Source organism: Morus notabilis, unplaced genomic scaffold (assembly GCF_000414095.1).
Source record: "Morus notabilis unplaced genomic scaffold, ASM41409v2 Scaffold83, whole genome shotgun sequence".
Taxonomy (NCBI): Eukaryota; Viridiplantae; Streptophyta; class Magnoliopsida; order Rosales; family Moraceae; genus Morus; species Morus notabilis.
The window spans coordinates 190,205-216,820 of record NW_010360797.1 but is presented as its reverse complement, the minus strand read 5'-3'; the positions used below and the strand labels follow the sequence as shown (position 1 = coordinate 216,820).

Sequence of the window (26,616 nt, the reverse complement as noted above, 5' to 3'; positions counted from 1 at the left end):
TTCTATTAAAAACAATTGTAAAAGATCACATAACCACAATTAATATTATTTTTTTGTCTAATCATAATATAAATTAATTTTAATTCAAAAAATATGGGGCAAAATGAGAAGTTTTAAAACTGAGAGACAAACTAACAATAATCGTAAAATCTAAGAGCTAATCCTGAAAATAATTAACAATAAGAAGATAATTGCACGCGTTTGACAGCGCGTAAGAAAAGATCGGCACATTTTATTTTAATTTAATTTATTCCAATTCGGCAAAATTCTTGAAAGAAGCAAAAAAAGAAAAGAAAAATTCGGCAAACGGAGAAAAAAGAGTCCTTAAAAGGAGAAATCAGTGGCGGAGACAAAATACAAAATGAGGTCGGAATGAAATTGAAATGCGAGCCAAATGCAAATTCTGCCCAATTGCAAAAAGAAAAAAAAAAAAAAGGAAAAAGAAACTTTTTATTAATAAATTTCACGCGTTGGTGTGGCAATCAAGAAATCCGTGGAAACCTCGCAGCATTATAGTAGTAATTAGTAGTAGCAGCATTGTCTTTTTCATTTCAACGATCTGAGATTGAAAAGAATGTTAAAAAAATCTTTAAAAAATGTTAGATTTTAATTGAAAACTTAAATTCGTGAAGCGAACAACGACGCAGTAATCTTCGTCTTTTTCGCCTTCGTTTATAGGGGAAAAACTTGATTGGAGAGAGAAAGGAAAGAGAGAGAAAAAGACGCCATTTTTTTTTCTTCGTGATCCTTCGTCATTTCCGCCGAGAAAGAAAAGAAAAGAAAAGAAAAATTAGGCTCAAAAAGAGAGAGAGAGAGAGAGAGAGAGAAAAAAGCGTCTTAGATTTAGTTGAAGAAGTTCTTCACTTCCGCCACCAATTATGGCATCATCAGACAATCATCAGTCAGCTCTTCTCTCCTGCTAAGGTACGCCTCCTCTGGTTCTCCCTTCGCTAACTCGCGCATTCCTCGCCATTGCCCTTTTTTCCTTTTCCTTGTTTAAAGCTCTGACAAGTTTGTATCTGAAATGCTGAAACTTTTCTTTTAAATTCAAGGTTTTTTTTTTTTGGCAACAATTCGTCTTTTTGACGGTTTTTATTTTCTTCATCTTCTTTTGTTTCGTTGCAGATTTTTAGAATTTGAGTTATTTCAGCGTTGAATTTCCTTCGACTGTTAAGCATTTTCGTAGAAATAGTTAGATTCACTGTAGCTATCAGGCGGTGCTGAAATAAAACAAAAAACAAAAGAAAAGAAATGGGTGAGAGTGAAGCTCACCACCACCGGCTTCACTCGTCGTTCGGAACGTCGTCGTCTTCGGTTCTGAAACAGCCTTTAGCGATGGACCAACTCAACATCCCTCAATTGAACCCTTCCCAGTTCCGCCCCCGCCATTTGCCTCCCTCACACCCCCACCAGATCCCACCCATTTCGCCTTATTCCCAGATCCCGGTATCCCGTCCGGCCAACCCTCACATGGGCTCGCAGAGTTTCAGCCTAGGCCCATCCCAGGCCCACCACCATTCCCGATCCTTGTCCCAGCCGTCTTTCTTCTCCCTTGATTCCTTGCCGCCGTTGAGCCCTTCCCCGTTTCGCGGGGACTCGCCGTCGTCCACAACGTCGGTTTCAGACCAAATAACGACGGATATTTCGATGGAAGATAGAGATATGAATTCTCATTCTATGTTGCCTCCGTCGCCTTTTAGTAAAGGTGGTGGTTCCTTGCCTCCTAGGAAGGCTCATAGGAGGTCTAATAGTGATGTCCCATTTGGGTTCGCTTCGTTTAATCCATTTGCGGGTTTGAAGCCGGGTTCGGGTAATGCCCAGTTGGTGAAGAAGGAATCTTGTTGTGAAGAAGGGATGGGGGAGAGGAAATCTGAAGGGGAAGTTGTCGATGATCTGTTCTCAGCTTATATGAATTTGGATGGTATTGAGGCTTTGAATTCTTCGGGGACTGATGAGAAGAATGGGAATGGGAATGAGAATCGCGAGGATTTGGATAGTAGGGCAAGTGGGACGAAGACGAATGGCGCTGATAGTAGTGACAATGAAGCAGAAAGCAGCATGAATTCTTTGAGTGAGAAGAAGGAAGGGATGAAAAGGAGTGCGGGAACGGATATTGCTCCGACAACAAGGCATTATAGAAGTGTTTCCATGGATAGTTTCATGGGAAAGTTGAACTTTGGTGATGAGTCGCCGAAAGTGCCTCTTTCACCTGGTAATCGACCCGGTCAACATTCGCCTAGTAATTCGATTGATGGTAATTTCAGCTTGGAGTTTGGAAATGGAGAGTTTAGTGGGGCTGAATTGAAGAAAATTATGGCCAACGATAAGCTTGCTGAGATTGCATTGACCGATCCAAAGCGTGCAAAAAGGTATTTCATTTTAGTTTTTTGAAGATGCACTGTTGTGGTCAATATTTTCAATTTGTCAATGTGTGTTATATAGCACCAAAAAATATTGGTTCAACTCAACAAGGTCTTAATCTTGCTGGGATTTTTCTGGATTTTAGGATTTTGGCTAACCGCCAATCTGCTGCGCGGTCTAAAGAACGGAAGATGCGGTATATTTCTGAGTTGGAGCACAAGGTTCAGACTCTACAAACGGAAGCTACCACATTATCTGCACAACTTACATTACTGCAGGTAGAGAGTTGACTTGATCAGATATTGATTTGGTACCTACTACTACATTATTTGCTATGTTATTTATGATTAAATTTGTTGGTGACATTTATTATATTCTCCCAGAGAGATTCTGTTGGTCTTACTAACCAGAATAATGAGTTGAAGTTTCGTCTTCAAGCTATGGAGCAACAGGCCCAACTCCGAGATGGTATGTAGGTTCTTTTTTTTTTGGTAAAGTTTTTAAATCTATGAGATTTGTTGTATTTGAAGCGTTTATAGATATATTCATACGTTCTGTTAGATAAATCGGCGATCCTATTTTGCTATATTTGCAAGTGTGGAGTGATAAATTTCAAAAATCTCTGTTAATTCCAACATCTACCTCTCTTGCTACCAATCGAAAACGTTTTGTTTCTAAAAAATATGTAAGAAGATAGTTGCCTTTTGAAGTTTCATTCATCATTTCATATTAAAGTACTTGTTGAATCAAAAAGCTCTAAGCAATTATTCGTCCATGGATACTGAAGTTTGAAATAGGAATTTACTCCCTTTCTGCATGCCATCTGAGCCAACTTCCAGGGGCTTTTCACAGTTTAAAATCTAGGTTATGATTCTCTTTCTCTTCCTCACTGTCTCTATACATTCATGCCCACACACGTATTCCTTAAAATTGACACCTGAGAGGCATTCTTTTTTATTTTAAACCTGTTAGACCTGCTCGATGTGAAAGACGTCAAGCGTTCTTTTTTATTTTGCTTATACTTGATGTGAAGTCAGTGGTACTGGAGTTGTTGTGTGCATTCCTTGTTTGTCACTACCTATAAACTATGGTCATGTTTCCAAATTCAAAAGTGTACCCCTTTTGAAAATTAGAAGTGCCCTTTCTGCCTGCTATTTCGTTTCTTTATTATCTTTTACGCTACTCTTCATAAACTAAACTGTAGTATTTCAGTAATTTTTGCTAGTAATTGATGCATATGAAAGTGCTTACTCTAGTTCCGTATTTGTGGTGGAATATGACAGCTCTGAATGAAGCGTTAACTGCAGAGGTCCAACGGTTGAAGATTGCAACAGCTGAGCTAAGTGGAGACTCTCTCTCATCCAAGTGTATGGTTCCGCAGCTTTCTATGAACCCTCAGATGTTCTCAATGCAGCAGCAGCAGCAGGCTCCTCCTACCCAATTCAACATGCCTCACCAGCAACCGCAGCAGCAACAGCAAGCTTTGCCACTATCGCAGAATGGCAGCGCAACTTCAAAACCGGAGTCGAATCATTAAGCTCAAAGGATGGGGTTGCCATTATTAAATGGCAATTCCTCTTCATTGCTGGCATTTACCAATTAGTATTATCACTTCAGTGCATTCATTCATTCGTTCTTTTGTCTTCAAGACTCCGACAGAACTCAAGTTGTGGTATCATAAACACGTCTTGCATTAGATGTCCACCTCGGGCTATTGCATGAATTCGTATACAAGTTCATATTTATTATAATGTGTATTGTTCTTTTGTTTGTTTCTGGTAGACATGTTGGGAAGTACAAGCATTCTTTAGGCTTGATTTGTTCTGTTGTGATACTAGAAGAGTGAAACTCTTCTTTGTTTTCGGTAAAGGATGTCTATTCTCTTTGTATTAGGTTCTGATGTCACTTTTATTCCCCAATTCTCAATTAAAGTTGTTTTCTGTATCTTGGTTGTCGTTTATCTCAGACGAGGGTTTGTTGTCTTTTTATAATCTAAATGAGATGATTAACGCTAATGACTTGGTGGGTTTAGGATCTTCTTGCTGTCATAAGACAATTTATGGAAGTTGGGCTAATCGAGAGATTTGAGTTCATAATTCCTTATGCCGAAAAGAATGACTAGTTCTGTTTTTTTTTTGTTTGGCTGAAAAGAATTGGCTAGTTGTATACTTGTCATTTTTACAATGAATATATTTCATCATAAACTTGTTCGCCCAATCATATGGAGGACGAGAGAAGCTTTGGAGAAAAAAGAAAGGGAAGAAAATGTGGCATTGATAGTAAGGGTGGCAATTTGTATTAGTGAGTCGTGTTCGTGTCAATTCGTTTATTAATCGTGTTAAAAAAATATCAATCTAAACACGACATGTTTATTAAACGTGTCAAAAATATCAACTTAAACACGATCCATTTATTAATCAGGTCAACCCGTACAAGCCGTTTAAATTAATATATTGAATAAATAAATAATATAATAATAATTTATTTAATATGGTCAAGACAGATTTAACATGTTTATTGGTCAATTTATCTTTTCTTTTAAAAAAAATAAATGAATTTTACATATAAATATTAAAATTCACATTATTTGTATTTAATATGTCATATAAACTTTCATGTTATATCACATATCATTAGATTACAGATGACACATATAATTAATCATGTCAATTCGTGTTAGGAAGTCAACTCTAATCTAATTCATTTATTAATCGTGTCAACCCGATTATGACATAAATCCATTTATAGTGAACATAAACTCACTAACTTTGTGCGGGTTTCGAATAGTGTCGCTACTCATTTTACTAGCCTTAATTGATAATACTTGTGCTGAACTTTTCATGGGCACTTTTGTTTCTTTTTTTTTTTTCCTTTTAATTTATTTTTTGAGTACTTTTCACTCAATCTAGAGCATAATTATAAGTTTTTTGCACTTGTGTTCTCTGAATTTCTTATAATTCGGTTATATAATTTGTAAAATTTATGTTCTTTGCAGTTTTAATCTCAAAATTCTCTTAAATGTAATCATTATTAATGATTGGGGTTAATTGCGAAGATTTAGGAGTTCAATTTTAAAAATTAAAAAAAGAAAGAAAGTAAAATGTGCACATGTCAAAAATATAAAATGTCCATTAGAAAAAAGTTACAAAAATGCTCAAAAAAAAAAATGACAAGGCTAAGGGCAGATTGGTTAAGTAATTTAAATTTATAATTCTGATTCTGTTCTTTTAAAAAAATAAAAAATAAAAAATAAATAAATAAAGTTAGTTAAAAAATTCTCTCATAAAATTTGAATTCATAATTAAAATTATTGATTTAAACTTATGATCGAGACGGGCCTAAATTCATACAAACTTTTTTTTTTTTTCCTTTTTAGCTGAATCTTCACCTCTTCACTTTGTAATTACTTTATGAGGTAAAAGAAATTCTACGCTTCTATTCTATGTTGGGAAATCATATTCTCATACTCAACTTCTTCTTTAATAAAGTGTTTGAGGTGAAGAAGTCAAAATGGGCCTTCAGAGCTTCTTCCAAAGCCGGCAGAAAATCCTCAAACTTTTTTTTTTGTCTTGAAAAGACAAATGGAGAGTTTTTCTCCTAGGAACTCTTTGTAGGTAGGGACAGTTTGAATCTAATTAAAATTATATCAATAAAAAAATATGTTAAATAAATAGTTTTTGATGCAGATTTAATAGTTAAAATAATTTTTTTTTATAGTTCATATTACATTGCAACCCTAATGGATAGACATTAGACATCAAATAATTTTAATAATTTGAAAGGAATTTGGTCTGGGTCAAGATTATTTTCATGTGCTTAAAGAAAGTAGAGGGATCCAACTTCAAAATATTTGCACATGCTATTTTTTTAAATATCTGTTTTTTTTTTTTTTTTCCTGAAGAAATACTAGCACATGTTAGACGCCTAGACCAATGACAATCCATTTGGTGAATTCTTGTTTTTGGACGTAAAATACGTTCAAAAATATTCAAACTCACTATTTAATACTGTAAAGATATTTACAAACCTGATTTACAAAAATATTCAAACACACTATTTAATCGCAACTTGACACGTACATCTATTATAATATGTGCAAAACATGACTCTTTTTGAACACATATGTAAATCTCTCCGATTTTGTTAAATTAAAATGCATCTCTTTTTTTAATAAAAAATTAGCTTTGTCTTTTCCACAATATATATATATATATATTTGATTTACTATAAGTAATTAATAATTTACCGTCATCGATCAACGGTTTACCATGAATCCATCAATCATTTATCAAAATCAATTAAGAAACGGATGCTTTTCCTTTGTTACTGATTTAATTAAACTACAAATATTTACTTAAAACAAACTTTGCAAATTTTCATAGAACGGCACTGGAAGTGGTTAAGAGCTCGGGTCGTCTACTTGGAGAATTGGCCTCGTTCATTTTACACATTCGAGTTTTTAATTCGAATTAAGATGTGATATTTTTTTAGAGTTTTTCACTGTAGTAAAAAAAGTTAGATGTGACATTTTCTGAGAGCTTTTTACTGTAAAAACTTAAAACTAAAAACTCGAATCGGTGAAATGAACGAAGCTTTCTCTTACTGGCAGAATGACAAAGTAACAGCACAACCTGACCTGCAACCTCATGCAATAAATTTTGGTCTCCGCCTACTCACACGGTAGTGAAGAGAAATGTTGACGCGACTATTAAGGATGGGGTATATATGGCGCGTTTAGAACTCGTTTTAAAATAATTTTATTTTTTTATATGAAAATAAAAATGAAAACGTTTTCAATCTCATACAAAAAATATTTTTAAAAATACTTTTTGTAGTTTTATTAAGAGATTATTTTTAATATAAAAAAATCATTAATGTCTCTCTCTCTACTCGAGAGAGAAGAAAATGAAAACAAAAAATGAAAAACGATTAAAAGTCATTTTTTATTTCTCTTTCATTTTACACTAAACTAAAAAATCGTTTTCATTTTTATTTTTTTGTCTTTATTGCGCCAAGCGCCGTTTTAAAAACGTTTTCATTTTTTCTTTCTCAAAAAACGTAAAAAAATAAAAACGGGATCAATTCTAAACACAGTCATAATGTTAGCGTTGACATTGTCATACGGAACGAGTCAAGATTGGTCTTAAATAGCTACTGCTATAAAGATTGCGGGGTCTTTTTTCACCACATTTGGGTGAAGGCTTTATAGTTAGCGAGGATATCTTGTTAGCTCAAAGACGAGGGTTTTATTGTTAGATTGTTGAGTCAGATGCGTTAAATGTGGTTCAAGCCATTTAAAATTTAGTTTTAAAATTATTGGATTCAAGTATATAGGTGATATATAACATAGTATTTTTTTTAACATATTGTGGTCCTATTAACTACATTTCTCATCATGGAAACTATGTAGTTTAATGTTAGCTGCTTATAGTTTCACCAGCCTTTATTTATGATATGCTTTGGCTGGATTCTTGTCCAAGGTTTATCAATGCTGCTATTAATGCTTATTTAGCATCTATTAATCATCAATAAAGCAAGTCTTTTCCTAAAAAAGAAAAAAAGAAAAGAGTAACCCTCCACAATTTCTTAAGTTAGAATTTACGGTAATTAAATTCGAAAAGGCACAAAGGTATAGAATAGAATATAGATATTAGTGGAGAGGAAACAAGCAAAGTAATATAAAAAGAAATAAAGCAACCTACAAGATAATATCAGTAGGTAGAATTTGGTTCATATAACCTTTTTTTTATTCGCTCCTGAAGCTTTCGTCAAAACTTGAATATGAGTATTTTTGGTTATAAATTTATATTTGGAAAAATTTAACCAGTCGTCAGGGTGGCCGAGTGGTCTAAGGCGCCAGACTCAAGTTCTGGTCCTCAAACGAGGGCGTGGGTTCAAATCCCACTTCTGACAGTTTTTATCAGTTTTGCTTGTTTCTTTTCTCTCGTAAGGTTCTTGAAAACGGCAATCCTTTTCTCGTCGTACGTACTCAATCTTCATCCTCAAAACCCTACTCTAAAATCTCTTCGACTCTCCCTCATTGCATCAAGTATCAACACTCTTATCGGATTTTGTTTTTTTCGCACCTACCAAGTTTCGAGTGAACTCGCCGACGCCATGAGCGACTCGGAAGTCCAACTCGGCGAGGGCCAGAATGATTCGGCTGCGGCAGCGGCAGCGGCCTCGAACTTGCCTGTCGAGAAGACGCCGGAGGAGCTGGTGGCGAAGGCCGTCGCTCCGGTGAAACGAGAGTTCCTCCGTCCTCCGCCACTCAGGCCTTCTTCGAACAACCGCGGCGGCGCCGTTTCGGAGGAGAAAGCTGAGCCTCCTCAGTCTGCCATCGTTAAGGAGAAGAAGTCCAAGCGTCAACTCAAACGCGAACGCCGCGAGGTACTGTTTCTTAATGTCCCTCTCTCTCTCTCTCTCTCGACATTCTTATATACTTGTCAATTTATCTGTGTATATACAAGTTCATGTGTAATTGGATTTTTGTCTAATAAGTTTGAAACTTTGGCCGAACTTCAGAACTTTTTCATTTTGTTTGTTCAATATATTAATTTATAAATTTTGTTGAATGGTGCAAAAACGTGGTAGAGTAGAATTTTTGGGACTTTTACTTGTGAGGATACAATTGAAACCAGTGCAGCTATAATACTGCGTTCATATGCATATTTTTTTTTTTTATTGCGGATTGATAAAACGTTGTAAGTTTAGATTTGAATTTCATAATTTGGATTAGAGAAAATAAAGGAAGAACTTTTCGCATATGATTTTATGAGCTGAAACCAAGGTTTTAACACTGCAGCAAAAGAAATCGACTTCGCATATCTGCCCTGTGGTTGCGAAGACAGGAGATGTTAGTTCTTGTCCTTATAATGATAAGTGCCGCTTCAGCCACGACATCGAAGCTTACAAGGATCAGGTAGTGTACTGGTTTTCGGGTTTATTGTACGTTGCTTAGACTTGTTTTCTCATATAGATGTTATGTTCTTCAGGAATTCAGACAGTTAGATGTTTCTAAATGCAGAGACCAGATGATTTAGAGGGAGAATGCCCGTTTGTAAGCGCTGAAGAGCCGTGCCCTTATGGTTTGACATGCAGATTTTTGGGTACACATCGCGAAGATGTTTCTGTAGAATGTATTAATGCTTGCAGGAATAGATCCGAGATGAATGTATTCAGCAAAGACGTTCAAAAGCTGTTGTGGAAGAACAAAATGAGCTTCCCAAAGGCTGATGCCAAACTTAAAGATCTTGGACTCCTGGTATCAACAGATATTACAACTTATGTCCCATTATCTTGCTCTTTCTGTGTGTGCTTATTTTCTCTACGTAGTTTTGTGATCATTGATGCTGTGATTTTTATGAGGGAATTTACCTGATTATATATATATTTTTTTTCCTGGTGCTGTATAGTTCCTATGTTACCTTCTTTTTTATTTTTTATTTTTATTTTATGTATGGAGACAGATATCTATAGTTTGGCAGAAACGTTATTGGGGTCCTGACGTAGGAGGGTCATTAATTGAATCATCATTGGGTCCTAGATTTGCATCCGCTTTGAGAGTCTTGAGATATACAACTTACTGTATCAACACTATCAAATAAGACGGACCTTTTCTTCACGAAAAAAAAAGGGACCTTTTGTTGAATGATAAAATGATTAAGAATTCAACTGATGTGTTTTCTGTGTGGCATTTTATCCAATTGATGAAATGTCATACTATTATTTCATCTCTTCTTTCAGGAATGAAAATGTGTTATGGAAGCAATAGCTAGGCAACAAAGTTTATCAATGAATTTTTTAGTTGTTTAAAAATTTGATTTTTTTAATTGTCCAATACATGTATGATTATTTTATAATCTTCGTCTCAATTCTGTAGCATTGTCTCGGTTCCAACTTTATGCAATCCACAAATGCTACTTGGATTAGTTTATTTCTAAATCACCTTTATTCTGTTGCAGAAGCATGCCAATTCTAAAGCAAAAATTTCGGTAGATAAAGAGGATGATCAAATTGCTTTAAGAAAATGTCAAGTTACCAATGGAAATGGCCCTATTGACTTGACGGACAAGGATAGTGAAATGGAAATATCTGCTAGAATAACAGAAAATGATGCTGCTGATGAAACACCTGAATCCAATGAACTACCGCCTTTGAAGAAACCAAAATGTGTAGTTTCAGAGTGTTGTTCCAGTGAAGCAGAAGATGCAGGTCTAAACCTTAATCTTCAGTTTTTCTTGTCATCTCTTTTTTTCCTTGATCATTGGATGTACCAAGTGTTCCAGTGATGTATTCTGACCGTACTGCAACAGATGTATTTGTCGTGGAGAAGGTTGTCAGTGAAAACTGCAACCAACCTGAAGCAGAAGCTACTGCTGATATGGTAACCCCTGAAGCCGATAGAAGCCTAAAATTACACCCACGTGAAAAGAAGATTATTGATTTTAGAGAAAAGTTATATCTCGCACCTCTTACCACTGTTGGCAATCTTCCTTTTAGAAGGGTTTGCAAAGTTTTAGGGGCTGACGTGACATGTGGTGAAATGGCAATGTGTACGAATCTTTTGCAGGTTTGTATTCTGTTTCTTCTGGCTTAAACATCAGATCAATTATTTGAACTACGGTCACTTCTGGTTGGAACCATTGTTGTTTGCAGTCTGTGTTACAACAGATCGTTATATTGGTTGCTAATGTGTATATTACAAGTTAAAATTAGGAAAAGTTTTCCACTTTCGACAACACAGTAAGATTCTGGTGTTTTGTTTCATCTTAAAAATGGAACTTCCCAAAGGAGATATTTTGTTCTTCTTCAAGTTCTTTCTATCTGTGCTTTTTTTTAGTTGTATTTTTGGCTATTTGGACTTTGTTTAACATTTATGTGAAATTTCATACGGTAACAGGGCCAAGCATCAGAATGGGCACTGCTGAGACGCCATACATCTGAGGATTTGTTTGGTGTACAAATATGTGGAGCATTTCCAGACACTGTGGCTCGTGCTGTTGAGCTTATAGATCAGGAATGTTCCGTGGACTTTATTGATATAAATATGGGGTGCCCAATTGATATTGTGGTTAACAAGGGTGCTGGATCTGCTCTTCTTATGAAGCCCATGCGATTGAAAGGGGTCGTAGAAGCAGCTTCTGGCACGGTGGAAAAACCTATAACCATTAAGGTACTAATATTTTTGTTCTTGACAGACCCTAGGAGAAGAGGTGCAAATAAACTGATGTCTTGTGTTTGCAATTGACAGATATTTCTTGTAATACTATCTCCACTTTTTCCTTGATTTTTCTGTGGTTGCAAAAAATTACAATATGTTCTGCTTGATTCACACGGTTAGAAAGGCTATGAAATTGCTGCCTTGTGTTCCTTTTTTGTTTCGGATATTGTTTTATTAATTTTATTTTATTTCTTAATTTTGGACATATATTCATGTAGTTGACTTTTTTTCCCCTCTTTCCCTTGCTGTACTAGGTGCGGACTGCCTATTTTGAAGGGAAAAATCGCATTGATTCACTTATTGCAGACATTGGCAACTGGGGAGCCAGTGCAGTAACAATACATGGTCGATCGAGACAGCAACGTTATAGCAAGCTTGCGGATTGGGAATACATATACCAGTGTGCCATAAAAGCCCCTGATCCTTTGCAAGTACTGGGAAATGGAGATATTTTTTCGTACTTGGATTGGAACAAGCATAAGGCTGACTGCCCTGAGCTATCTTCCTGCATGATTGCTCGAGGAGCGCTAGTTAAGGTATGTAGTACAGTGGTTTGGCTAGTTACCTAGAACTGCCAATTCATACATATTATTTTAGTTTTCTTTCTCATTTTTTAAAGCTTATTAGGTCCCTATTTTCTTTGCAGCCTTGGATATTTACTGAAATCAAGGAGCAAAGGCACTTGGACATCAGTTCTGGAGAACGATTAGACATTTTGAAGAATTTTGTACGTTTTGGCCTTGAACATTGGGGTTCTGATACTAAAGGTTTGTAATATGGAACGAATAATTTTGACTCCTTGGCCTCAAAGGTCCGGTTCTCATGAAGTTTTTGTCTTATACCTGCAGGTGTTGAGACAACTAGGCGTTTCCTGTTGGAATGGCTTAGCTATACATGTAGATATATACCTGTTGGTCTTCTAGACATCATCCCACAACGACTAAACTGGCGCCCACCGTCCTACTATGGTCGTGACGACCTCGAGACACTAATGGCTTCTGATTCTGCTGCTGATTGGGTATGCCATTATCTTATTGTTAACATTCATCAATAATCCCCAATGCTTCTAAAGACGTTAGATTAATGATATTTCTTTCGCCGTTGCAGCTAAGGATCTCGGAAATGTTGCTCGGAAAGGTTCCCGATGGTTTCACTTTTGCACCAAAGCATAAATCCAATGCATATGATACAGCAGAAAATGGCTGATTGCATATTTGATTGGTATGCTAATTATCCGTACGATCCGATGACAGAATTCAGCTGTTGAAAGTTCATTCTTGTCTCTATTTATCTCATCAATACGGGCACATGTGGGTTCATGTAATAAGGAAAAACCGGGCAGGGTTTGTCCCATTAACTCTAATACCATAAAGTTGTATGAGAGATGCCTATTTTTCGGCCGACTATGAACTTTAGAGCGAACTCGTTTAGATTTTATACCAAGTGTGCCTTTTTTACATTGTTTATGATGTTTAATTTTTTCTTCCTCTTGATGCCTTTACGAGCTCCAAGAGCTCTACATTGACTATGTACCCACAGAATTAAATGTTTTTGACTCTTAGCTGTGGAGGAAAGAACCTTATTTTGCCCCTTTGAGACAGTTAATTAGATACAATCTTGTTGCTTGTTGATTATAATACCCCTTTTGATGTGTTGCAAGGATTCAACGCGCATCTACCATGAATTAAATGCGCTGAAAAATCTCTGAAGAGACAATTTGTCTCCTTTGGTGGCATACTTGCAATGTTGTAAGTAAATCAGAATTTAACTGTAATTTGGCGCTGGCAAGGATAGTCACGCGTCTATGGCGCGTGGATTCTATTATGAAACCCAATCAGAGCCATTGATCAACAATTTAAATTGAAAAAGAAAAATAGGTTTGGTAGCAGGCGCAGCCCATTGAAGCTTTCGCTTAATAGTAAAGTCGCTAGAAAAATGATTCCAAATGTGAATGCAAAGACCACCGTCTCTTTTAGAACTATACCATTCTAAAAGAAGAGTTTCCTCTTTTTCCACCTGAACCGTGTTTGTCATTTTCCACTCGAGTACTGCACCAAAAGTCAATAGTATATGTGCTCATGTTAATAACCAACCAAAATAAATACACAACAGGCGACCAAAAAAACATATAATGGTAAAAAAGATTTGGATAATCGGATATAGAACTAAAAGATTTTATACATATAGGACAAAAGCCATGTCGAGGAAACTCAATTAAGCTCATAACCCGCTGTGTACATAAAACAGAAGATGATTCTGAATTCAATTTCATTATCAGGCGCAAAACTGAAAGAGGAAATCATAAGACAGTTTATCCTAGGATTTCACAACCCCAAATCTTTAAGGAATAACTTAAAATTGTAATTTGTAATTTGAAGAAATCAGTCTCTCAACCCATCACATAGTTGATACACCTAAAACAAACAATAATAGCAACTACACCTTAATAACACTATCCTCAGGCTCCTTATCTGTTGCCTCTTTCTGGCTTGTATTTGCCTGAACCCAACCACCATCAATGGATTCCAAACTACCATTCAACCCATCATCCACAAAATCTCCAACCCTTTTCACCTTCAACTCTCTAGGCTCCACAGGGTACTTTCCCGAGAAACAAGCATAACAAAAGTTGGGGGAATCTTCAGCCAAATACTTCTTCAAGCTCTCAAATGGCAAAAAAGCAAGTGAATCCGACCCAATAAACTTCCTAATCTCCTCAACACTCATCCTATTGGAGATCAACTCCTCTGAGCTCGGCGTGTCCACTCCGTAGTAACACGAGGCGATAATCGGAGGACTCGCAATCCTCATGTGTACCTCTTTAGCGCCACTCTCTTTGAGAAGCCTAACTATCTTTGAAGAGGTTGTTCCTCTCACAATTGAGTCATCCACAACCACAACTCTCTTCCCTTTCAGCACTGCTTCCACAGGATGCAATTTCAGCCTCACGCCGAGGTCCCGAATCTTCTGCGACGGCTGAATGAAAGTCCTTCCCACATAATGGGACCTCAACAACCCTTGCTCGAAAGGCACACCCGCTTTTGAAGCATACCCGCGAGCAGCCACGTTACCTGAATCCGGCACGGAGATCACAATATCGCAATCCACCGGAGCCTCCGTGGCCAAAATCTCCCCAAATGCGCGCCTGGAATCATAAACTGACCTCCCGTAGATAACAGAATTGGGCAGAGCAAAGTAAATATGCTCGAAAATGCATTGTTTCGGTTGCGGATGCGCCATTAGGCAAAGTGACTGAACCCCATCTTTGTCGACCACCACAACTTCACCAGGAAACACTTCCCTCTCATAGGTGGCTTCAATCAAATCAAGAGCACAAGTCTCGGAGGCGAAAACGACGGCGCCATTACTTCTCCTCCCCATCACAAGCGGCCGAAAACCGTACGGGTCCCTCACAGCAACAAGCTTATCTTTTGTCACAAACACCATGGAATAAGCCCCTTGAAGCTGCTCACAAGCGTCAACAATCCTCAGCAAAAAAGGCCTGTGCTTTGATATAGCAATAAGGTGAAGAACCACCTCGGTATCGGAAGTTGTATTGAAAATAGAGCCGTTGTCTTCAAGCTTGTTCCTAAGGGCCTTATAATTGACCAAATTCCCATTGTGGGCAACCCCAACGGAGCCGAATCTGTACCCTGCAACAAAAGGCTGGACATTTTTCAGCATAGAGGAGCCGGCAGTGGAGTACCTAACGTGTCCGATAGCGATATCGCCGGGCAATTGATCGAGCTTCGACTCGTTGAAGACCTCGGAGACGAGCCCGACGCCGGTGACGGACTGGAGAACGTCGTTGTGGACGGAGACGATCCCGGCGCCTTCTTGGCCGCGGTGTTGGAGCGCGTGGAGGGCTAGGTAAGAAAGACGGGAGGCTTCCGGGTCGCCGTAGATTCCGACAACGCCACACTCCTCCCGAGGCTTTTCATCATCATCGTCGTGGAGGGAGAGAGTGGGGGAGTTTTGGGCATCTGGGCAGGTCTTGTTTGGGAGAAAGATGTCGGAAATGGGGTTTTTGGATGAGGCGGCGAAGAGGGGTTTCTGGGTGTGGATGAGGGAGGGGAGTTTGGGGTGGGAGAAGGGTTTTGGGAGGGGTTTGGGGGAGGAGAGAGGGAAAGGGGTGGTGGGTTTGGAGAGGGAGGAAGGGGAAGGGGAGGTAGAGAGGGTCGAGAGCTTTGTGGCGGCCATGGAGAAGTTTAGTTCAGAGAGAGAAAGGAGGAGGAGAGAGAGAGTGAGCAGCCAAGGAGAGGCCGAGAGGTGGGGGGAAAAGAATGCCTGGAATTGGAGTTCTAACTAAAGTTTTAGGTTTTTGGAGGAGAAAGGGATCTGGGAAGTGATAGAGTTACCCCACGGTGAGATGGCTGTTCGCAAGCAAAAGATTCTTATTGGATTCTAAGGTGAGGCTTTTAAAGGTTCACCACCGCCATAACAAGTGCAACTTGCAACAATTTTTATTTATTTTTTGGCCCGAAAAGACAAGTGAGAACTAGGATGAGTATTTTACCGCGGTTAGAGTTGCAAGTTTAAATTAGACTAAATAGGCTGATAATAAATTTATTATTGTTAACTTGAATTTGACTCGGTCCTAAAATTTTTAAGTTTAGGATCGAGCTGGGTTGACCGACCCGAGTTAAAATTTCTTTTTAGGCTACAAGGTTGACGGCATAAACTTACATCTCTACTCGCAAAATTTGTGAATACCCACCCTGAATAAGGCATCTATGAAGTTTAGTAAATAGAGATGGGACGGGTACAAGAATTTATATTATCCTCAAAATGGGTGGGATGGGGACAGTGGAAGTATCCCCACCCGTCCCTGCCCTCGATATACATATACATATATATTTTTTTAGAAACTATTTGTAATACACATATGTTATATATTATAATAGTATTTGAAAAATATAAGATAAAAAAATTTTAAAAGTATTTTATTATTGTACCACCTTAAAAAGCCCTAATGAGTTTTAAATTCTTATTATATGACTTAAATTTAATCTATACGGCCTATGTCTCTACTATTGAGATCTTTAAGAGATAAAAAAAAATAGAATAATATCGTTCTTTTATCATTTTTAATGTTTTACTTTGAAGACTCTAATTTATTATTTACGTCTGAAATTGAATTTTTAGAATTTGGTTTCATATAATTTTGAGATTTGATTAGTTACTTTTAGAGTTTGGATTTTCTTTTAAAACTTTAGTATGTTTTCATAAGATATTAATGTCATGTTGAATTTCATATTTTAATTTGACAGAGTTTTCTTTTTTTCAAATGGTAAATTCTTGTTTTAAATATGTATGCCAATAGTATGTGTCTAACTTTCTATATATATATATATATGTGTGTGTGTGTGTGTGTGTGTGTGTGTGTGTGTGTGTGTCTTTAAATTTCAAATGCCTCAAAATCAAGTCAACCTTCATAGTTTAGTTTATTTCCGTGTTTAACAGAAATTTTGACAGAATGGGCTAAATGGGAACAAAACTCAATTTTTTTTTAAAAAAAAACTCTGTTTTATGAACAAAACTCAATTTATTCATTAGACTTACACATAATATTGTCGATATTGAATATCCACATTTCTTGTAATATAAAAATGCAGCTTTAGTCAAAAATAAAATTGTTGTTTTATAGGTAACGTATGAAAATAATTACAACTTGATAACACAAAATAATATTAAACTTTTTCCTCAAAACAAAATAAACATTTAACTTTTACATCGAGTGAGAATAATCATTTTTAGGGTTTTGCACGGTCTGATCCGATCTTAAATGTTAAGATTTTCAAATCGGACGGCTTTGACAGATTGAAAAAATTACAAACTAGACCAAACCATTAATGACAATAGAACCAAACCATTTTAATACGGTTTGGTCTGATTTAACCACAGTTTTGACCATTTCTTAAATGATTTTTTTTTTTAGTTTTTAGTTATTATGTTTCATATTTATTAAAGTCTAAGTAAAAGTTAACACAACAATTAAATAAAATCGTATACTACAATTAATTCATTTCAAAAACCGTTTGGTCCGATTTTAGGCCTGGCAAACGGTTATAATGTGGAACTAGACCGGCATCTAGAAATCGCCGTATTAGTCCGGTCCGTTTAGATGAACAAATTTCATTTTTGCTTTAACTAAAAAGCGCTAAGGGTATGTAAAAGGAAAAAAAAAAAAGAGAGTAAATTAGCTAAATGGCCGTTTTTTGACCACTTTTGTTTTAATAAATGGCCTAAATTTTCACTTTTTAAATAAATGGCTACAATTTTTTTATTTTATGAAAATGGATGTGTTACTATAGTAGTCAATTATTGATTGATCTACCATCAATTAACTATTGACTCACATTTAATCAATGAATGACCAATGGTTAATTAATTATTAACGAAATTATTATTAATTTTCTCTATTCTTTATCATTAATAAATTTATAATTTGTTGATTAAAATGATAAATTACTAGTTGGTTTTGGTTAGTTATTAATTGATATTGATTAATAATGAAGAATTATCAAGTTAATAAGTGATAAATTAAAGTCAATTAATGATAGTCTGCTAAGTCATTTAGTGATTGACCGCTAAACATTCATTTATTTTATAGATTTAGAATACTGCTCAAACATCCTTACTACGTGTTTTCTCTCATAAAATTTAAATTTTATTTACACTTTTTTGTTTAAAATTATGAACTAAACAACTCATAAAGCAACTAGAGATTGACTAAGTCAATTCCCGTTAAGTTAATTAAAAAAACAGGCATTTAATGATAAATTACTAGTTGGTTTTGGTTAGTTATTAATTGATATTGATTAATAATGAAGAATTATCAAGTTAATAAGTGATAAATTAAAGTCAATTAATGATAGACTGCTAAGTCATTTAGTGATTAACCGCTAAACATACATTTATTTTATAGATTTAGAATACTGCTCAAACATCTTTACTACGTGTTTTCTCTCATAAAATTTAAATTTTATTTACACCTTTTTGTTTAAAATTATGAACTAAACAACTCATAAAGCAACTAGAGATTGACTAAGTCAATTCCCGTTAAGTTAATTAAAAAAACAGGCATTTAATGATAAATTACTAGTTGGTTTTGGTTAGTTATTAATTGATATTGATTAATAATGAAGAATTATCAAGTTAATAAGTGATAAATTAAAATTAATTAATGATAGACTGCTAAGTTATTTAGTGATTAACCGCTAAACATACATTTATTTTATAGATTTAGGGTACTGCTCAAACATCTTTACTACGTGTTTTTTCTCATAAAATTTAAATTTTATTTACACTTTCTTGTTTAAAATTATGAACTAAACAACTCATAAAGCAACTAGAGATTGACTAAGTCCATTCCCGTTAAGTTAATTAAAAAAAACGGCCATTTAATTAATTTGTAACCTGCCATTTATGAAGAAAAAAAAAAAAAAACCTCTAAAGAAAAGGGTTATTTTGGCTCTATATCCCAAAAAAAGGAGTTGAATAATGAATAACGTATTAATCTTCTCATAGTACGGAATTAATCACAGAAAACATCTATAATCTAATGATTTTCATAACGTATTACTTTTTAAATTTACTTCATAATATCTTTTATTTACATAAACGTCTTTTTAGACAAATTTATTTCCATGACGTATTTTCCCCTTGAAATATGTAATTGTCACTTGTTTCATCTTTTTTTTTTCCCTTGCGCTGTTGATTTATAAAAGTGAATAATGGTTTGTTTAGCTTAGCGTATAGATTTGAATAAAAAAATTTAAATAAAAATTTAAATTTTATGAGAGAAAATACTATAATAAAAATGTTTAAACAATAGTTTAAACTTAGGTAAGAGTTTTATGGAGATAGAAAAATCCTGGGAAAGAGAAATAAAATAGAAACGTTTTCATCTGCCTCTTAAATTTATGGGGAGTGACTATTGTACCGACTCTACACTCCATTTACGGTATCGATTACGACTGTTTTCTAAGTACTTAGATTGTAAATGAATGGTCCCAGATTGTATTCCATAGAAGCAAAAAATAGACCTAATAAATTGGATGACAATTTTTTAATTTAATTAATAACTACAAAAACATGTGCGCTTGGAACTCATTCCAAAATGATTTTATTTTCTGTAGGAAAATGAAAACGAAAACGTTTTCATTTTCATTTTGAAATCATTTTTAAAAATGCGTTTGGTAGTTTTATTTCGAGATTGTTTTCAATTTAAAAAAAAAACTGAAATTGTGTTTGGGGGGGGCGATGAAATCCTCGTAGCGGATCTTTCCGTTGGCGCCGACATCGACCTCGCGGATCCACTCGTCGAACTCGGCCGGCTCGAGCTTCTCGTTGATGCTGGTGAGGATGTGGCGGAGTTCGGCGACGGAGACGAATCCCGTGGCGTCCTTGTCGAGGACCTTGAAGGCGTCGCGGAGCTGGCGATCGAACGGCTCCGGCTTCATGTGCTTGGCCATCAGGTCTAGGAATCATAGGAAATCGAACGGTGCCGAGTGATTCTCCTCGGCGATGATGGATTTGAGTTGCGCCTGGGTAGGGTTCCCGCCGAGGGATCTCATAAGGATCCCAAGCTCCGACGGCGCGATCCAGCCGTCGCCGTCGGTGTCGAAGAGCGTGAAGACCTCCTTCATGGAAGAAACTTGGTTGTCGCTCTGATCCTTGGCCACTGCCCGATGGAGACCTCTCCCTCACCCACTTCGCCCTCTCCCTCCTCCGCTCCTCCGCCACTGCCGCTGACGACCCATCCTTCTTCTCCACCACATCCGTCCTCATCGACTGCTCCACCGCCCGATGGAGACCGAGGATGAGGGAGACCGGGGGGAGTAGAGGAAAGAAAGTTAAAATGAAAATGGAAAAACTAACCGAAGGAGAAGAGATTGACACCGAAGAAAATGAAAACGAGAAAATGAAAACGAATCTCAATCGTTTTCATAATTTTTGCATTTTTGGGAAAGGGTCAGAAAACGTTTTCATTTTTAGTTTTTATAGGATAATGCGCCAAACACGTTCTCAACCCATTTTCATTTTTTGGTCCTTGAAAAATGTAAAAAACATTTTTGAAAACGAAAACAAACACGCACAAAAAGTACTTAAAAAATAAACAACAACAACAACTCCAGCAGCCATCGTTGGAAGCATTGCATGCTGGCACCCACGCGGTGGCGGTCGGCCCCCACCCCTCCGCCTCTATGTCTCGGGACCTCCTTCACGATGAAATTGCGAGCCCATTACTTTGACGGCGACGAGAAAAGTGCTATAAATTAAGTACTCCATGACTTTTCATGGAAAATTCAACAGTAATTCAGTTATTTAATAAAATTTATAGTTTTTAGCTAAAAGGCTTGTTACTGTTTCAGTGTTTTGTTTCCGCTCCGTAAACTTCGTCACCCTCCCGGAGATCCGGCGACGTTCTCACCGAAGGTGGCAGAGGAGATTGATCCCCTCTTCTTTTTTATTTAATTTTAAATTTTTTGGGTTTAATGAGTTTGATTTGGTGCATTCAGGTGTATGGTTGTTTTTATGGGATAATATGATCAAGAGCATTCAATTGGATAAAAACGCTCGTAATCCATAACGTAAGTTTTATCAATAGCGTAAAAGTAACCTATGGTATGTTAGCATTCTCCAAATTTATGATATTATTTACATATACTTGTATTGTACACGTCTTCTAATGCTTTGGTTCACGTGGCTATATAGAAAATGATATCAGGTCCTTTAAAAAAAAATGATATTAGTTGACACACTTTTTTTTTTTTATATTTTTTTACGGGTTTAGGATTCGATATTCTACAGTCTATTTTAATATTTTTATCTAATTTATATGTTGATGAGTGAAAGCTGAGCATATTGTTTGAGTAAAATTAAATCAATGTTTTAATAGTTGGGTCTCAAAATTTTTAAAATGATGAAGGGAGGAGGGACAGAATGATAAAAATGATAATTTCTTTATTTAGGAAAACATGAAAGAAGAAAAAACACAATTAATTGACTAAGAGAAAACGAATTTCTTTATTTAGGAATAGAAAAAAGAAAAAAACACAATTAATTGACTAAGGGAAAACGTACCCCACCGTTCGGGTTTTTTCTTCCCTTTTTTTTTTTTTTTCTTCATTAGTTAAGTTACTACTTAACTTGATTGGTCAAAGTCAACTTGAGTGGTCTATAGTCCATACTCGAAAAGAAAGAAAGAAAGAGAAAAAAAAAAAAAGAGCAATATTTCTACGCCCTAGTCATATTCATGGAAAACAATATTAATCTAGGCCCCACACTAAACTAGAAATGGATCCCACATTAAGATAAGGTCTACATACGTGATTTATGTTAATTGTCGTGTTCAGTGCTAGTGGGGCTATCTCAAACCCTTCACCCCTTAAAGGAAAGAGTCACAATTTGCTAGAAGCTACCGAGTAATTATGATTGTGTTGTTTTTTAGTTCTGAAAAGTTATTTATTATCTTTTTAGCGTGTTAAAAATTTTGAAAAGCAAATTTGTAAAAGTCTTGTTTTGGAGAGAAATGAGAAGGTATTCCCTCAACTGATATATAAGAGACTTTGGTCCTGTTTAGAATTAATCCCGTTTTTATTTTTTCACGTTTTTTAAAAAATAAAAAATAAAAACATTTTCAAAACAGCGTTTAGTGCAATAAAAATAAAAAACAGAAATGAAAATGATTTTTTAGTTTAGTATAAAATGAGAGAGAAATAAAAAATGACTTTTAGTTATTTTTCATTTTTTATTTTCGTTTTCTCATTTCTTGAGCAGAGAGAGAGAAAGAGAGACATTAATGAGTTTTTTTTTACACTGAAAATAATCTCTTGATAAAATTGCTAAACACATTTTCAAAAATAATTTATGTTTGACAATTAAAACGTTTTCACTTTCATTTTCATACAAAAAATAAAATCATTTTAGAACGAATTCCAAACGCGCCATTTGAGTTTTTTTTACGCATATTTTGAATATCCTTTATATAGCTATGTATTTGGCGCATATATATGTATATCTGTGTGTATGTTAAATTTTAATTATGCAAATTGTTATTATTGTTTAGAATAGCATAATAGTTTACAATTTTTTTAACTAGAGAAAAAATGATCGAGAATTGATCACCGAAAATTGACTAGAAGAATTGATCACCTAAAACTGACTAGAATAAAATAAGGTAAAACGACAAGAATTATGATCGTTGATTCTCTTCACCTATTGCAAAGTGTAACGAGAACAACCTAATTCTTACTTCATGTTAAAAAAAAACTCATGCGTGTACACAATAACGCAACTTTTTTCTCTTATTCATATTTGTTTTTATCGAAACTTTTCTTTGAGAAGCTGTGGGTTGACGAGAATATATAGATCCACCAAGGGTCACATCCAAATACACCTTTTCTGGTTTTGTCTTCTGAAAGTGATTCCTAAATTCACAGTCATCAAGAGAAATGGCTAACAAACATATGGAGATCGGATAGCAAAGAATTTCAATCACACAGCTTAAACACAACAATTAAGTACATCCAATGAATTTAAAGTAATATTATTTACCATAAATTTTACTATATAAAATTCCTTGATATCCAATGAATTAGAAATATTTAATGCTTACCAATTACCATGTTATAAATACTTTTTTTATGGGAACAAATATATATATATATATTTTGTGTAACAGGAAGGTATATTTAGAAAAATTATTTTTTCTAAAGAACTCCAAATCAGAGAAATACAAGCACTAATTGAGATGTGAAAAACCCCAACATATTTAACGACTCAACTCTTATTATAGATTGGACCATCAATAGATTTGATTGAAACGTTTTAAGAGGTTATACGTGTACCAATTCCAATAAGTGAAAACCGAAAAGGCACACAACTATTTAAATACACACATGGCTCTTTCAAATACACTACTATAGACAGTAAATAACTCTGATCGATTGAGATCGAGAGATCAAAAATACAAAGGCCTACCACACCGAAAAAAAAGACAACTTACAGACTAGACATAAAACTACAACTATACCTGGAAGTAAGAAAACCACTTCACTTATTACGATCGAAAGCCAGATAAAAAAAAATATGGTAAATAAATACTTTTTTTTATTGATTATAAATACTATGTTAGCAAAAGAACAAAAATTATCTGTATTCCTTAACCAAAAAAAAAAAAGCTGTATTCCTTTTTAACACATCTACGTTTGGTTTATGGATTAAAATCATGTGACTAGAATTATTTTTGATTTATGTGTATTTTTTGTGAAAGAAAATACTATAACGAATTATGAACTATGATTCAAATCATGATTTGAAACCTCCAATCAACGTCTTGAACACACAGCACATATATAAAGCCCTCAAATGAACTTTTTTTTTTTTTTTTCTCTTTTTTGTTATGTAACGTGTTAAACGGAAAAGAACAGAAAGCTGTCAACAATTTTGGGCCATGACTTGCCGAATTGCTTAAATTTGAGGCCACTGGGATTCGAGAAGAAAGAAAAGGAAATTGTGAGAGACTGAAAATCTATTGGAGGGAAACATGTGTTACGTAATAGCTCGGTCAACCATGATTGAGATGAGTTTCCAACGTAACGGGCAATTTGTAAATTGCCTAGAGTTTCATTGAAAAGGATTAAATTAGGTGCTCACAAAAATAATAAGTTAACGAGATAAATTTGCGAATAACATATTTTTGAAGTATAGTATATTTTTAAATTGACTGAAAGTAGTATGATTACTAGTAAATATTTATGAGGCGTAGATATATTATTTATTTAGTGTAAGTGATTATTTACACCAAATATTTATCGGTAAATAATTTACGTCATTTTATTTAAAAAATGTTTCCAAAATATGTTATTTGGTAAAATTACTGTAAGTGAATTAGCATTAACCACCTTGAATTTATGCCTCACTTTCCCCTTAAATTAGTTTTTTAAACATCCAAAGTATTTTCCTTTCAAATACCATCTAAATATTTTCCAGATCCCTCCACTAATCATTTATTATTATTTTTAGGTGATCCATTAATCATTTATTAGGTCATATAAATTTAGGAATCATATAAATAAAAATAAAATACTAAAAATACTTAAACAATTTAAGAGGTGTCAAAATTTAATTGAAAGAATATCTATTAAGACAAAAAAATTAGACAACAATCTTGATTCGGAGTAACATAAAAGGGAAAAAAAATGGCATTGATACCCCTGAGTTTTGCCTGCTGGCATTTGTCCACTCAATTATTTTATTAACCATTAACCACACGTATTTATGAGTTATGACGTGTAATAAAGGTACTCTTAGGAAAAGTGATGTATTATATTTTGAGATGAGAAAAGAGACCAATAATCTCTTAAATTGCATTACTCTTTTATTATTGATTAATACTAATTTAATCAAATACAATATTAGTAAAAAAAAATATTAATCAAGAGTGATGAGTAAAAATCTAGACCCATATATTTCTAAGCATAAGTTCAATAATCTTCTCTTATATTTTTCCGAGATAATCTTTAACATCTATTGGACTTATTCATGGGTTTGGACTTCAGCTTCTCACATATGTGTTCAAAAGAAAGAGAAAGTGTTGGAAAAAAAATATGTTAACCCATTTCTTAACACAAAAGGCTCTTTGAAAACCTCTTAATTTAGAAGTTTTTTTGCCAGGATAAAAAAAGTGCTGATAATTTTTATTTTATCATTAAATCTGTATCAGATACTGTCTATTATGTATACTTTTTTAATTTAATGTGATTTTTACTAAAAAAAAAAAAAGAAGTCAAAAATTAGCCCTATTAGCAGGGAGGCTATACCGAAGTCCCAACTTGTTATTGGAATGGATTATAACCCCAATGGTAATAAAAACTATGACAAAGTTAAGAGAAATCAAGTGAAGTACCACAACTTTATTCACAATTTTGTTATGGATCAGATTTATTATACACTTGTGTTTGTGGAAGTGAAGCCTGGAGGGAAGTTTGGTTCCTCTTTATTTATTTATTTATTATTATTTGTAATGCTTGGCTTTTATTTTTGTTTCTTCTCATTTTTTGACCTTTTTTTCACAATATTTTCAAATCCATTTCACAAAATTATTTTTCTCCTCTCTAATTTCCTAGTTAAACTATTTTTTTTGCAAATATGTTCTTACTTAAGTAATTTTCTTACAATCCTCTGTATATTTTAGGTTACATGTCTGCGACTATTGTTTTTATTCACTAAAATATTTTTCCTCGAATATGGCCTAAACAAACTTTTTTTCCTTCTCATATGTACATCCTAATTAGTTTTTCATGTGATTTTTTTAAAATATGCTTTATATATTTTTTTTAAAAAAAAAAGTTATACTGAAATAATGATGTTCAAATATGCACTTACATAAACATCTTTTTCTTTTCCATATGTACACCCTAATTAATCAGTTTTCTATTTGATTTATCCATATCAAAATATTTCTTTTAGCATATTCGATTTTTATTTATGAAAATACAACATTCGATAGAAAAATACTTTATGATTGAAATATACATTTTGAAAAATCTAATATTTTCAATGAGCCTTATAAAAAATTATACATATATTTAATTGTTTTTAATCTCTTCTACTACTACGTGTTTAAAATTAAAATGAGTTTCTCTAATAGACTGCTCAAGAGACACGACGATAATACGTACGGAATACGTCCTCAAAACTAGTTTCTCTAAAATAAAGAAAGCATGAACTGATAATATGCAGAAAAAAGTCAGATAACAAGTTTTAAGCAGATCCATGCCCATATGATTTGTCCACATGGGCTTCAAGGCTCTGTGGGTGTTTTGTTCACAGGCCGAAGGGATTCTTTAAGCGCTCACACTAATGGTACTAATATAGCCCAATAAGCCCACGAAGGGAGGAAAGCTGCTCTTCATAAAGGAATTAGGCTCCATGTAATTTTGGGTAATTTTTAAAAATAACCCTTAAAATAGAGTCCATTTTTATTTTTATCCCTTAACATTAATTCATATATTTTCTACCTT

The 26,616-nt window shown here is 34.6% G+C and overlaps 3 protein-coding genes, 1 non-coding gene and 1 pseudogene across 4 annotated transcripts; 3 read left to right on the top strand and 2 right to left on the bottom strand.

The window, feature by feature from the left end:
• Positions 1-452: 452 nt before the first annotated feature.
• Positions 453-4,305, top strand: LOC21395475 (transcription factor VIP1). Its single transcript, XM_010097376.2, has 5 exons — positions 453-924; positions 1,126-2,369; positions 2,507-2,639; positions 2,745-2,829; positions 3,645-4,305. Exons 2-5 carry the CDS (start codon positions 1,252-1,254, stop codon positions 3,896-3,898), a joined length of 1,590 nt encoding a protein of 529 aa, XP_010095678.1. The 5' UTR covers positions 453-924; positions 1,126-1,251; the 3' UTR covers positions 3,899-4,305.
• Positions 4,306-8,190: 3,885 nt separating this feature from the next.
• TRNAL-CAA lies at positions 8,191-8,274 on the top strand. The gene has a single exon. It is a non-coding gene; the product is annotated as a tRNA-Leu (tRNA).
• A 97-nt stretch (positions 8,275-8,371) lies between these two features.
• Positions 8,372-13,043, top strand: LOC21395474 (tRNA-dihydrouridine(47) synthase [NAD(P)(+)]-like). The gene is made up of 10 exons (XM_010097375.2): positions 8,372-8,751; positions 9,167-9,283; positions 9,389-9,625; positions 10,326-10,575; positions 10,677-10,933; positions 11,264-11,536; positions 11,839-12,120; positions 12,231-12,351; positions 12,433-12,602; positions 12,692-13,043. Exons 1-10 carry the CDS (start codon positions 8,479-8,481, stop codon positions 12,788-12,790), a joined length of 2,079 nt encoding a protein of 692 aa, XP_010095677.1. The 5' UTR covers positions 8,372-8,478; the 3' UTR covers positions 12,791-13,043.
• A 301-nt stretch (positions 13,044-13,344) lies between these two features.
• Positions 13,345-15,959, bottom strand: LOC21395473 (amidophosphoribosyltransferase, chloroplastic). The gene is made up of 2 exons (XM_010097374.2): positions 14,027-15,959; positions 13,345-13,632 (listed from the first exon to the last, which is right to left on the bottom strand). The coding sequence occupies exons 1-2, from the start codon at positions 15,782-15,784 to the stop codon at positions 13,615-13,617; spliced, it is 1,776 nt and encodes a 591-aa protein (XP_010095676.2). The 5' UTR covers positions 15,785-15,959; the 3' UTR covers positions 13,345-13,614.
• A 3,469-nt stretch (positions 15,960-19,428) lies between these two features.
• LOC21395472 lies at positions 19,429-20,731 on the bottom strand (annotated as a pseudogene).
• Between the last annotated feature and the right edge of the window lie 5,885 nt (positions 20,732-26,616).

Bases quoted from the DNA above. Each gene is read 5' to 3' on its own strand.
- LOC21395473 (XM_010097374.2), bottom strand. From the start codon at position 15,784: ATGGCCGCCACAAAGCTCTCGACCCTCTCTACCTCCCCTTCCCCTTCC.
- LOC21395474 (XM_010097375.2), top strand. From the start codon at position 8,479: ATGAGCGACTCGGAAGTCCAACTCGGCGAGGGCCAGAATGATTCGGCT. The intron at 9,626-10,325 runs GTATCAACAGAT...ATTCTGTTGCAG, and splicing joins TTAAAGATCTTGGACTCCTG to AAGCATGCCAATTCTAAAGC. The intron at 12,352-12,432 runs GTTTGTAATATG...TTATACCTGCAG, and splicing joins TTGGGGTTCTGATACTAAAG to GTGTTGAGACAACTAGGCGT.
- LOC21395475 (XM_010097376.2), top strand. From the start codon at position 1,252: ATGGGTGAGAGTGAAGCTCACCACCACCGGCTTCACTCGTCGTTCGGA. The intron at 2,370-2,506 runs GTATTTCATTTT...TCTGGATTTTAG, and splicing joins GATCCAAAGCGTGCAAAAAG to GATTTTGGCTAACCGCCAAT. The intron at 2,640-2,744 runs GTAGAGAGTTGA...ATATTCTCCCAG, and splicing joins CACAACTTACATTACTGCAG to AGAGATTCTGTTGGTCTTAC.